This window comes from Clupea harengus, chromosome 2, assembly GCF_900700415.2.
Source record: "Clupea harengus chromosome 2, Ch_v2.0.2, whole genome shotgun sequence".
Classification (NCBI taxonomy): domain Eukaryota; kingdom Metazoa; phylum Chordata; class Actinopteri; order Clupeiformes; family Clupeidae; genus Clupea; species Clupea harengus.
In genome coordinates, this window is record NC_045153.1 from 18,555,598 (window position 1) to 18,568,241 (window position 12,644).

Genomic DNA, 12,644 nt, shown 5'->3' on the forward strand with positions numbered 1-12,644 from the left:
TCTTCCTTCCTCTTCTTCTTCCTCTCCTTTTCTTTCTTCTAATGCTATCTCCTCTAACTAGTACTTACAGAAGTTACATTCCTGCACTTTTTATTCCTTATGTAAAGTAGTCTTTATTGTTACACTAGGTCTCTATCGCTCGTAGTTTGATTGTTCCCTCCTTTCTACGTCGCTTTGGATAAAAGCGTCGGCTAAATTACTAAATGTAAATGTAGAAGAAGCAGAGAAAGCTTCAGGCAGTGGAAACAAGATATCAGAAGCATTTGTGCAATACCACCAGAAAGATATCAGGTAAGTCCAGCAAGCCATAAAGACCAGAGAAAGATAAAGAAGCTTCATTATAACATTATTATAGCCAACAAAGATCAACTCAACAAATGGGTGGAACATTTTGAGAAACTGCTTAACAGACCTTACACCCCCAAACCCCGCAAATATGAACTGCTGTGACAGACTCACAGAGGAGATTTAAAAAAAAGGCTGTGCAAAAGCTATTGAAGGCAGTAGGACCAGATAGCATCCTTGCAGAAGCACTAAGGGACACCACTGTGGATCTGATATGCCCACCTTCCAGAAAAATCTAGGAAGAAGAAGTGCCGTCAAATTGAAAAGAGGGCTTTATCATCAAGCTCCCTAAGAAAGGTGATCTTGGCAACTATTTTAACTATAGAGGGACAACCCTACTCCCCACATACAGTATACACTTTACTATATACACTAGTGTCTATACCTAGTGTCCACCACTGTTAGAGAAATGCTAAATGTATGAAGGACTGTGACAACTTCAAAAAGACATTTGAAGGCCTACATTGTAGAATATTAAAACACAACTCCATGTCTGTCTTACATGAATGTTTTTAGTTTATTGTGGCTGTTTTGTACAAATTAGTTGTTTGAAACAGAAACTAACACATGTCAGTGATGCGCCTCATGCTCATGAATCTGGTGTTGCTGAAGCCCTGGTCCCTGAAGCTTCTGTACTCTCCAGGCCTCATGTACATCATTCTGCCTCTGAAGTGGGGCTGCTCATACATGAGCCAGTGGCCATCCATAACATTGCAGGACTGGCAGTCAGACATGCGGTAGCGATCCATGATGGAGTCACAGTCATCCATCAGCTCCATACTCTGACCAGCGTAGCTCTCCCTCTCGTAGATCTTCATTCTGAACTGTCCTCTATGCTGTAAAAGTAATGAAACAATGTGAACTTCAGGTTGCTGTCTGTTTATCTATGCATGTGTTTCCATACATAAGTAGCTAGCAGGTCACTGCTTACAGTTCAACACATTCACATATATGAAAATGATCACATCATGTAGTATTTTCCAACTTCAAATTTAAATAGAATGGATTTTGGCCACTTACATGAGGGATCATACGGCAGGACCTGATGTTGTCGAACATCATGCCCATGCTCTGCATGCGCTGCATGTCAGTGTACTCGCCCCTCTTCATGAAGAACTGGTTGCCCATGAAGTTGGGACGCTCGTACACCATGAAGCAGCCGCTCTCCACCCTGCAGGATTGGCAACGGCTGATGTAGGAGGACATGTCGGAACAGTCGCTCATGCACTCATAAGAGCGCCCCTGGAAGTTCTTCTCCTCGTAGAAGGTGATCTGCAGCAAAGGGAACAAGCACAGCATGATCAACATGAACACCTTTGTACGTTGTAGATTTTAACACTAGCAAAGAAATACAAATATAGCTGAACAGTACAGCTTGATTTACACTGAAAAGCATTCTTAAAAACAAATTGTAATTTATCAATGACTAATTTGAAGACAGACTTGTACCTTGCCCATGTTGGTGGTTTAGTGAGCTTCGGTGTTGGTGTGCTGACCCTGTCTTGGTGCACTGTTTTTATACAAAAACCTGGGGGCCAACTTGTGTTGTTATTCAAATAGCAAAAGCTGATGAATTTGCAGTATAGTCTTCTGCTGAATGGACCTAGTGAGGAGAACAATGGTGGGCATCCATACATTTCTGGCAGCATTTATGTCCATTGTCCATGACAATATAAGCAGAACTATTGTTTTGCATGATCAGAATGTTCTCTCTACCTGATTAGTCATCTCTGCAATAAAGGCTACTTAGTAGGGAACCAATACCATCTCATTTGCAAGGATGAGGTAATATATGTGCTCAAATAGTATAATTTATGAGTTTCTCTTACTAACACCAGTGTAAAAATCGGCTCTGCCAATCCCTGTTTCCTGTTAGAGATACGTGGCCAGGATAGAGACTAATTTTGTAACTTATCAAAGATCTGTCAATGCAAATAATGAAAAGCTCTGCAGATATATGATATCTGTGAGGTGTATTACACTGTGGGCACATCATTTGGAGTTTATATGTACAGAGCTGTTCACAGTAGATACTCTCAATTCACCTACAGCATATTCTTTTGTCTAGTGAGATTCAGCCGAATATAGAGTGCGCTATAAATTAAATGAATTATTATTATTATTATTATTATAGTCAATATATTTTTGTTTCAGCATAGACACTGAATATTACATACATACATTTGTATTTCCAGGGCCTATTATTTCACTAAAATATGACGATACCATACTTTGAAAGTATTCACATTATCACAGTGGTGTTACATTCTGAAGAGACGCTTTCTTTAACTTGGATTTCATGAATCAAGACAATTGAGATGTATCTGTGGATGAAGTCACAGAAAGTGTGAATCTGTAATAGGATTTGTTTGTGAAAGATTTGTATTACTCAGTGTATATGATTACAGCTTAAAGGTTGTTAATTGACTGGTATTTGCAATTGTACGTAAGTCATAAGGAGTACTACTTGACTCCTAAAATATTGGACAGCCATTTTCTGTCTAAATAAATCGAAAACTGAGTTGATCACAGCAAACCATAACAAATGCACAGCATTCTATGCTATATTACAAAATAACTATTTCTGAGAAAATGTATGTTTACTCAACATGTAAATAGTCTGTTGTTCAAGCATGATATAATAATCATTTTACTGATTATATATAATATTGATATATAGTAGATTTGAAACTCCAGTCTCTCTGTACAAGTGATAATTTGTAAAATGATAATAATAATATGCTTTTATAATTATATATAATAATTAATTATAAAAATGGTTTGATACTGTCAAACACTAAAATTGGAATTATTAGAATTACTGAAAATAACTATTAGAAATAACGAATTGATCACTCAAGAGGATCATTAAGTATGTAGGGTATCAGGAAAGCCTTTTAACTAAAACTGATATATGGACTGAAACTAGGAATGAAATCAATTCAAAATAACAACAAAACAGAGGGTCTTAATAAGAAACTTTCTAAGCATGTTAGCATTTAACTTTTGAGGCAATAACTTTGCAATAATGTTTTGAGAACTGTTTACTCTTTAATATTTTAAACATTTAGTGTTGCTGCTGGCATTGAAGTGAATGTCTTGGGTTTAAAAAATAGGCAGATTGCATTTATATAGAAACCATTTGAATTTACTACTTTGAAATCAACATTGTATGTTAAAGGGATGTAAGGGGAGATAATGTTTATTTGGTGTATTTTGTAGAACTGTCCTTGATGACACATTTTTCACAAATCGAATATCCTGGACTGATGAACTAATTATACATAATGTTCATAATGTTCTGTGTCTAAACTGACAGATATATGACTTATGTGAAACAGTAAAGGGGGATTTTTGTTGAGTCCTCTATAATGTAGACATAAGTAGAGAACTTCATGACTGTTGTTTTGGTCAAAGAAAGATCCATAATGAAAAATTCAAAGACATTTAATTTATTTACAGTACAAGCAGGTAAAGAATGGCTAAAAGTCAGTGACCCTTCTGAAAGAGCCAACAATGGCGCTGGTGGCACACCAGTCACGGTATCTCCTGTACTCCCCAGTCTTCATGAAGTACTGTCTGCCCCTGAAGTTTGGGTACTCATAAAAGATCCAGTAGCCGTTCATCACGTTACAGGAGTAGACATGGCGGTGGTGGAAGCGGTCAGACACACAGGGGCAGTCGTCCATGAACTCCATCACGTGACCGCCGAAGTCGGCCTTCTCATAGATGCGCATCCTGTAGGATCCCCTGTACTGTTGGCATATGACAGAACAGCAATTACTGGAATTGTGCAGATGATTACCTACACTACAATTACACCATCAGTCAGTCAGTAGATATGCTCTTTTGCTTACAGCAGACAGTGTAAGACCATGCATAGGTCCTTACCATAGGAATGACTCTGCAAGATCGAATACAGCTACTGAAGCCCATCCACCTCTGGTAGTCTGGGTACTCCCCCCTTCTTATGAAGTACTGGTGCCCCATGTAGTTGGGGCGTTCATATATCATGAAGCAGCCGCTCTCCACCTTAATGGAGTTGCAGCGGCTGAAGTAGGAGTGCAGGTCTGTGCAGTCATTACCGCACTCATAACTACGACCTTGAAAGTTTCTGTCCTCGTAAAAGATAATCTGCAAAGTCCACCAAACGGGGGAGAATCAGGGATAAGTAGAGTCCAGGAGGAAAAGTTACAAAATCTCAGAGGAAATGACAGTGGGATGCAATTGGTTGTGGTCTGCAGTATTCTGTAAATGCCACTACGTGGGGGTACAAATAAACCTACCTTACCCATGGTCTCCGTTGGAGAGATTCCACATGTTTTCCAAGCTTTTTATACCACCACTTGACAAACAAAGCATTGTTATTCAAATGAACACATAGTTATAAGTCAGGGCACTGGCACATGTTGACCTTTTTGTTAGAGCACAATATTGGTTCAGAAATATGGACTTGTATTTGGATAGGGTGAAAAAGGATAAATAATTACTGGTTTGGTGTTTTGGCATGCATGGACAAAGGAAAGGGCTAGTATGGTATCCACATGTCCACAGCACAATGAGAGGAGAACAATATAGAACATCCCTTTAGCATTAAAAATGTTAGGTAACAGAGAGAACGGCCTTTCATTCTCACCTCTCATCTGCATCTCCAGCCCACTTCATGTAAATCAGTTCAGCTTCAAAATAGGCCTTACTGTAGTCTGGGAGGTCTGCGGAGCCGAAAATCCATATTTTATGAAAATAGTTTTCACTGTTTCTTAGGTTTCGTAAAAAAAAAAAAAAAGATAACTCATATACAATTGTAGCTATGATGTTCTTAGTTTGTGAGAATACACATTTTCTGTAATGTTCTAGTTTTCTAATAATGTGTAAACTGTATGCATGGGAAACTGCACATCCCTCTATGGTAATGTATCTTTGTAATGCTAGCGCCATGAATAGGTTAGAGGTCAGGTATCCCTTGTTCGTGCCCTCAGGCCCTGGGTGTGGTCCATTTTCATGCTCCTGCTGTGTCCTCTGAGAGACTATGGAAGAGTTTTGCCATGTAGGCTAGTTATGAGCGATGGGTTTGTTTTTTTCATGAACTCGCTAATAACTATGGCTGCGGTTATTGGGCCAAATGCTGGTAAAATCATGTCCTTACTAAGGCTTTGGCCAAGTGCCTGGCCCTATAATGTAAGTTGGATGTTTGAACATGCGCAGGGAAAATAATCATGTTCATGTTCAGTTGTGCTGTGCTGGTTAGGTAGCCTAATAATGCACGTGGTGTAGGCTGATCAGTTTCATTCGGGTGCACTAACCCTTCTTTATGTCTGGGATGTTCTGCAGCCAAAGGCTGGTTTTGCAACCAACCATTCTAGCTGTATTGTACCCTGCCACAAAGCCTATGAATTGTAGCATAGGTATTCCACTCTTCTTCCACTACGGTGTACTACTGTGTAACATTGAGAAAGCCTACCGTGCAAATCTAATCTATTTAGTGATCCGAAATATCAAAATGGTGAAACAGACAGTGCATGTGTTTCCCCTGCACCTACATTGTATAGGGCCCTGAGTGGCAGTTTTTCCTTTTCTTTTCTAAAACAAACATCATTCCTAAAATCTTCCAGAGTGATGGCAGCATGTGCTCATAACAGGAAGAGCGTTTTTTTAACAGGAAATATTTCTCATGAACAAATAATTAAGTTCAACAATTGTTACCGATTGCATCCAAGGAATATTTCTCTGTTTTTCCCAGATGTGAGTAGTAGTCCATGAGTAATAATATCCATAAACTTCTAACAGATTTTTTTTTAAATGAGTGTGCTGAAGTTTCTTTAAATTGTTATTTTAGTCTTTAGTTATCCACAATGTGTCTGATGGAGCCCACTCACTCATTGACTATAAGCATTCAAGAACTCCTTGTGGAGACTGAAGACAAAGGGCAAGCCTTTTCTACATTGTGCTTCAAGCCTCCATCTCAGCAGCAGCTCAGTAAAATAATTTGTGGTTCCCCCGTACTGCTTTTCCAGTGGTGTTTTCTATATTAGCTATGTTGCAGCCATCTTACTTCCAGTTAGCCTTCTGTTAACATTTTTCTCTGGAGGTGGACAGATGTTCCTTACTGGCAGGATAAGGAGTTTGATTCCATGATATTTCAGCAGGCTGTGCCATATACTTCACCTTTATACATTAAATGCCACTTGAATAAGGTTTATAATGAAAAATGACATCTTACATTTTCTTTAGATTTTCTTTAAATCAATCTGATAGGGCAGTATATCTTGTTCACCCTGTTATTTTATATCACATTTCTTTAGATTTTCTTACTGTGTTACCACTGTAACAAGTTTAACTATTCTTTACCAGCACATCTCGGTGTAATTTATTTCAGAGGTCTATATTAATTTGTCATGTGAACATATTCAAGACTATTAATGAGATATACTGTGTAACATTTCTTTAGATGTTACATCTTTTATAATCTATAATATTATGCAATTTGTGAAGAAACAACAAAAATACTTTCTTGCAAAGGAATTTAATTGAAATCAAAGAAACATGCTTTGCAGTCACATTACTGTAACTAATTTATACAAGAACATCAATTCAATTAAATGTCCTGAAGTATAGAAACCTGAATAACATTTAGTTTTACACGAAATTGGAAACCTTAAGACTCCATCTTACCTCTTCTCAACCTACTGGCATCCAGGGGGGCACGTTTGTACTGGCACCCGGGCTAGCAGTGCCTCATAAAACAAACAACAGCAAAAGAAAAACAGATGTGAGATTTCCTTGGATTAAGTATTGTGACTGAAATAATTTATGTGCAATGTTAAGATGCTGGTGATGTCTTAGTACATTGTGTCTGTATGTAAAGCTTTACTGTACTGAAAATCAAGTTATTGATCTCATTTCTTTGTTCTCCATTGAAAATGACCTGTAGAAAAACAGCACTGGATACTAGACATGGACTATAGATTGCACAGTATCTGTGAAATGATAGTTATTTGAGCTAAAAATCTATTGACCTACTTCAATAGAAAATGTATCAGATTGAAAGTGAATGTGATTAAACAACAAACAAGGCTGTTATATGAACAGTTTATTTGTTGGTTTTAATACAATTCAAACTTGATATCTTTAACTTGACCTGATGTCACTTATCTTATGGTGAAAAATGAAATTGATTTCCTTCACTAATTTCTCTCTTACATTGTGTGTAACATGTTGATATTCATGAAGGCTAGTAATTAAACTATTTCAAAGTTGGAGTTTATAGTTTATGTTATCAGCCCTTTCAACTCTGGACCGTTGTATCCTGCAGTAACATTACAATTTACAGACCAATTGTCTGTTATTCTTGATTAATAGTTTTGGAAATTGGTAAAAAAAAACTCTGTCTCTTGTACAACATGAAAGTACATTTTCAAAGTGATGTGTCAGACCAACAGCAATCTTTGGTAAAAATTCAAATATACAAATATGCAGTAGTGTGTTAGCAGAATACAAGCATCCAGTATGAACAGATGGTAGTTGACATAGTAACCTCAACATAAAAAAAATTGACATAGAAATAGCTTAGAATTCCTACTGCCTTATCAAATAGTAATTTCAGTAAAAAAAAATGGAAGGGGCTGCGTAATTCATATAAATTCATACTATTTCTTCAGTAATGCATCTGTTAATTTACATGTGTCTAATTTGGATATGGGAAAATTGTTTGAGGTTGTAAAGTTTCTAGCCTCAAAATAAAAATGGTCAGGCAGCTAACAAAAAATTTGCGCTGACACTCCAGTGTTGAATCTCCTTGTCATAAAAGAATCAGACTTTTCAGATGCCATAGGTGTCATTTCTAAATTTACTAAACCTAAAAACATAGGTTACATTAAAAAAAACCTGCAAAAAATCTGTCTACTTAAATAGCTGTAAACAAACCTTTTGTTGTATCATTATTATTATTATTATTATTATTATTATTATTATATGCATTATATGTACATATAGTCCATTTAAAATATTCCTCATGAACAAATAATTAAGTTCAACAATTGTTACCGATTGCATCCAAGGAATATTTCTCTGTTTTGCCCAGATGTGAGTAGTAGTCCATGAGTAATAATATCCATAAACTTCAACTTTAAATTGTTATTTTAGTCTTTAGTTATCCACAATGCGTCTGATGGAGCCCACTCGGGCATTGACTCCTCCCCATTCGCTGAATCTTCGGTATTCTCCGGGCATCATTAGGTACATCCTGCCCTTGTAGTTGGGATGCTCGTAGAAAAGCCAGTTGCCTTCCTTCACCTTGCAGGAGAAGATGTCATTGGTGTGGAAGCGGTCCATGACACTTGGGCAGTTCTCCATGAGATCCATCATCTGGCCACCAAACTCAGTTCTCTCGTAGAGGGACAGTTTGTAGGAATTCTTACACTTATTTGTAAGTAACAAAAACAAATGAGTGCCACGTTCAAGTAACTGATGACAAAATTATATTGCATCACACTAAGCCCATACTAATATTCAAACCCACTCTTAAGATTTGACCAAAGCTCATTATATTATAGCAGTAAGTGCAGTAAAGGCATTCAAGGCTTATTCCTCTAGGGAAATTAATTTATGTTTATAACATCACGCTCCACCATATCCTTGCGAGTACAAGAACAGATGATAACTTCGAAAAACTTTGCATACCTGAGGAATCGCACGACAGGAACAAATGGAATCATTAGCACCCATCCACTTCTGGAAATCTGGGTATTTTCCTTCACATACAAAGTACTGGTGGCCCATGTAGTCAGTGTCCTCGTAGATCATGAAGCAGCCACTCTCCACCCTAATGGAGTTGCACTGGCGGAAGTGGGAGTGCAGGTCGGTGCAGTCTTCGCTGCACTCATAGTGGCGACCACCAAAGTTCTTGTCTTCAAAGAAAATGATCTAAAATTGAAAAAAAAACATAAAACAAAAATAACATGTTGCTATCAAAAATAACTTCATTATACAAATAACCTCAGGTGTGTGTAATAATTGAACGTTATTGTAGTATTTTTTGTTAATAATAATCAAATCTACTCTGTACAGTACTGGAGCCTACTCAGTTGTGCACATTACCTTTCCCATTCTTGTTGGATTTGGGTGCCCCTTGTTAGTTTATCCCTGTTCAGCATTTTGAACTTGGCATATATAGTGGACCTGAAATGCAGACTCTGCACGTGCTATTCATATTGTAATATCCAGTTTTGTTTTTGCATGTTCTCCATCGCCTAACTGTAAAACAGTCTAAAAAGGAAAATGAAAGAGAATATAACAAATGACCTATTAAATATCATGAAAGCCATTCTAGTCACCGTAATACCAATGCAAAGCATATACTGGCACACAAGTCATATACTTTACAGTTCATTCTATGTCCTACCCTTGACAGAGGACTAGCCAAACTATGGCGTTTTTCATGCAGAGGCTATGCAAACAGAAATGTTTTATGAAATTAATTATGTATTATGTTCTGGATGCCATTTGCAAACAGATGATCCAGAGATTAGGGGCATATTAGTTAGTGGTTTATATCTACCTGCCTACTTACCCACCTATGAACAAACCCACCCAACTACCTTCCCACGGTCTATTTAACCATGATTTGTCTATCCAGCCATCCATCCTTCCTTCATATACTGATAGGGCACAGATGCCTCAATAATAATGATGGTCACAATGATCTATGCATTTTTGGTGTATAGATCAATGTGTCAGAAAGAAACTTAATCATTAATCATTAAACTTAATCATTTACTGGATTTAAAGCTTACAGGGACAGGCCTTCTATCATAACAGACAGATTTCCGTTCTGTAATTATGTGTCTGTGTGACAGGGCATAGGGAAAATGGTATAACAAACTTAGCATAGCTGATTTGTAATAGTGTAATTTGGCACTCTACTCTGAGATATCATATCATCAGCCAGATAGATTTTGCTTTTATATGAACTAATGTACTATAATTTATATATTATCTTGTTAAAATTGTTTAAATATATATTTATTCAGCTTTGTTCTTTTATACATATACATATGAACTAAAGTACTATCATTTATATATTATCTTGTTAAAATTGTTAAAATATATATTTTTCCAGCTTTCATACATTAGTGATACTGTAAGAAGAAGACATTGGCTTTTTTCAGATGGTACATGTGTAAGGTGCACTCGAGTACATAAAATGTTATATTTGATGTATGTATGTGAAGCTATAAGGATTGAAAACACTCTTTCAGATGAGAATCAGTTCCTCGATGGTTTTATTCAGCTCTCCAAACACAGAGAGGTAGTCAGGCAGCTTCTCCCAGACATCACTGCTGAACAGAGAGCCTTCCACGTGCAGAGAGCAAGAACAAAACTGAAAACACTTGAGCACTGACACTATTTTATTCAGTGTGTGGAAGAAAGCATTCAGCAGACATTTCCCAAGAACCCTGTCTTTAGAGGTCCATGATACGTCTGATGGAGCCGACCCTGGGGCTCATGCCTCCCCAGTCGCTGTATCTCCTGTACTCGCCAGGCCTCAGGTAGTAGTGCTTTCCCCTGTAGTTGGGCTGCTCGTACATGAGCCAGTGGCCGTCCATCACGTTGCAGGACTGGACGTCGGACATGCTGTAGCGATCCATGACGTTGGGGCAGTCGTCGTTCAGCTCTGTCATCTTGCCGCTCATGTCGTGGCGGTCATAGATCCTCATTCTGTAGGAGCCGCCGTGCTGCAAGGGATGATGGGAGAAGAAACAGGATTATGCTGATGTCACTGCACCGTGTTAAACATTACACCTCAAGTGAATTAATTTGCAAATTTTCTTCACTTTCAATCAGAGAAACCTTTCTGGAATGTGAGCTCACTCAATTCACTCAAATTAACCTCTGCCTCTTATTAAAATATAACTGAATGTCAAAATATAACTAGAGAGTGAATTGGTCCCACCTCATTTTGGTAGCCCCTTTTCACCCACAAACTACCAGTTGTCATTTACACTGAGGAACACAAATAGGCTTACTTTAAGGAAGACAACAGGTGTAGTCTATAGGTTAGGTTCTGGCACTAGTTACACTGAGCTCCATGGTTGGAGTTTGCATGAGTATGTTTTGTAGATAATTGTATTTACTTAGCATTATCACAGGCTATTGAAATTAAGTGTGCCCAGTAAATCCCTTGTGGCACAAATTATATACTAGGTTAACTCATATCTTTGCTTACCATGGGGATCATGCGGCAGGACCTCACACAGTCGCTCATGCCCATCATGCGCATGTAGTCAGAGTACTCGCCCCTCTTCATGAAGAACTGGTTACCCATGAAGTTGGGACGGTCGTAGATCTGGAAGCAGCCGCTCTCCACTCTGATGGAGTGGCAGCGGTTGAAGTAGGAGTGCAGGTCGGCACAGTCACTCATGCACTCATGGTGACGGCCACCGAAGTTTCGATCCTCGAAGAAGATGATCTGCAGAGACAAAATGAGTCGACATGGTAAACAGAGGACTTCATGTAATTTGTGTCAAGGGCATTGTGTAAGGAAATGTCAATGCGTTACCAACCTTGCCCATGTCTGTTGATGGGTGATATGCGTCGCTATGTTGTGTCGTCAATGAGAGGTTATGTTTATATACATTTCCCTGCTTGAAATGGTATGACAGGATGTGTTGTTATTCAAATCATTGTGGACCAGTGTCAGCAAAAACTTTACAGGTGTCTTGCAACCATGACTCTTTTTTTTAAATGCTTTCTCTATGATGCCCACTGTCACATCATTCTTTCCAGCAAAAACTGCAGCACTGAAAGCTGCTGGAACGCTCAGGAGGTTGGAGTGTATAATGCAGTATAAATTGTTATTTGTCTGTGACAGTCACCTTCCATGTTTTTGACTATATATATGGCCAGTATTTAGGGTTGTGTACAAGGCTTCTCCCATTTTATCTAATAATATTTAACATTAATTGACAGTGACTCTAAACAGTCATGTTTATATTTCCCCTAAATTTTGCAAAAGATAATTCATAAATTGTGCCATAGATCATAGATTTCAAATGATATGCAACCATGTTTTGTGTGTGTTTTGTCTGTTTGGATTTTGCAGTGTTTCAGTGCACAACATAATGGCCTCCAGAAAACTGGCATTCCAGCCTTTTGTGAACGCAGCCTTTTTTTTAATTGGGAGCTCTGCCAACTAGGCATGTTTTCTTTTCAGTGCAGCCTTGTGTGGCAGTGTTGGACAGCCAGATATCAGATGTTGCCCTATTATTGGCTACCCTATCAGATCCTGTTAGACCCAGGGT

General features: G+C 38.1%; 4 protein-coding genes across 4 annotated transcripts; all 4 read right to left on the minus strand.

Moving 5' to 3' along the window:
• Positions 1-846: 846 nt before the first annotated feature.
• On the minus strand, positions 847-1,644 carry LOC105899371 (gamma-crystallin M1-like). Its single transcript, XM_031579072.2, has 2 exons — positions 1,366-1,644; positions 847-1,181 (listed from the first exon to the last, which is right to left on the minus strand). Exons 1-2 carry the CDS (start codon positions 1,642-1,644, stop codon positions 906-908), a joined length of 555 nt encoding a protein of 184 aa, XP_031434932.2. The 3' UTR covers positions 847-905.
• Positions 1,645-3,827: 2,183 nt separating this feature from the next.
• Positions 3,828-4,640, minus strand: si:dkey-57a22.15 (uncharacterized protein LOC795575 homolog). Its single transcript, XM_012826546.1, has 3 exons — positions 4,632-4,640; positions 4,237-4,479; positions 3,828-4,100 (listed from the first exon to the last, which is right to left on the minus strand). The coding sequence occupies exons 1-3, from the start codon at positions 4,638-4,640 to the stop codon at positions 3,828-3,830; spliced, it is 525 nt and encodes a 174-aa protein (XP_012682000.1).
• Positions 4,641-8,402: 3,762 nt separating this feature from the next.
• Positions 8,403-9,993, minus strand: LOC105899378 (gamma-crystallin S-1-like). Its single transcript, XM_042703075.1, has 2 exons — positions 9,025-9,993; positions 8,403-8,763 (listed from the first exon to the last, which is right to left on the minus strand). The coding sequence occupies exons 1-2, from the start codon at positions 9,145-9,147 to the stop codon at positions 8,491-8,493; spliced, it is 396 nt and encodes a 131-aa protein (XP_042559009.1). The 5' UTR covers positions 9,148-9,993; the 3' UTR covers positions 8,403-8,490.
• An 811-nt stretch (positions 9,994-10,804) lies between these two features.
• Positions 10,805-11,915, minus strand: LOC105899368 (gamma-crystallin M3-like). The gene is made up of 3 exons (XM_012826540.2): positions 11,907-11,915; positions 11,570-11,812; positions 10,805-11,078 (listed from the first exon to the last, which is right to left on the minus strand). The coding sequence occupies exons 1-3, from the start codon at positions 11,913-11,915 to the stop codon at positions 10,806-10,808; spliced, it is 525 nt and encodes a 174-aa protein (XP_012681994.1). The 3' UTR covers position 10,805.
• Between the last annotated feature and the right edge of the window lie 729 nt (positions 11,916-12,644).

Coding starts and splice junctions, on each gene's coding strand:
- LOC105899371 (XM_031579072.2), bottom strand. CDS start 1,644: ATGCTGTGCTTGTTCCCTTTGCTGCAGATCACCTTCTACGAGGAGAAG. Junction 1,182..1,365: donor CCTGCCGTATGATCCCTCAT/GTAAGTGGCCAA, acceptor TTACTTTTACAG/CATAGAGGACAGTTCAGAAT.
- si:dkey-57a22.15 (XM_012826546.1), bottom strand. Junction 4,101..4,236: donor CTTGCAGAGTCATTCCTATG/GTAAGGACCTAT, acceptor ATATGCCAACAG/TACAGGGGATCCTACAGGAT.
- LOC105899378 (XM_042703075.1), bottom strand. CDS start 9,147: ATGATCTACGAGGACACTGACTACATGGGCCACCAGTACTTTGTATGT. Junction 8,764..9,024: donor CCTGTCGTGCGATTCCTCAG/GTATGCAAAGTT, acceptor CTTACAAATAAG/TGTAAGAATTCCTACAAACT.
- LOC105899368 (XM_012826540.2), bottom strand. Junction 11,079..11,569: donor CCTGCCGCATGATCCCCATG/GTAAGCAAAGAT, acceptor CATCCCTTGCAG/CACGGCGGCTCCTACAGAAT.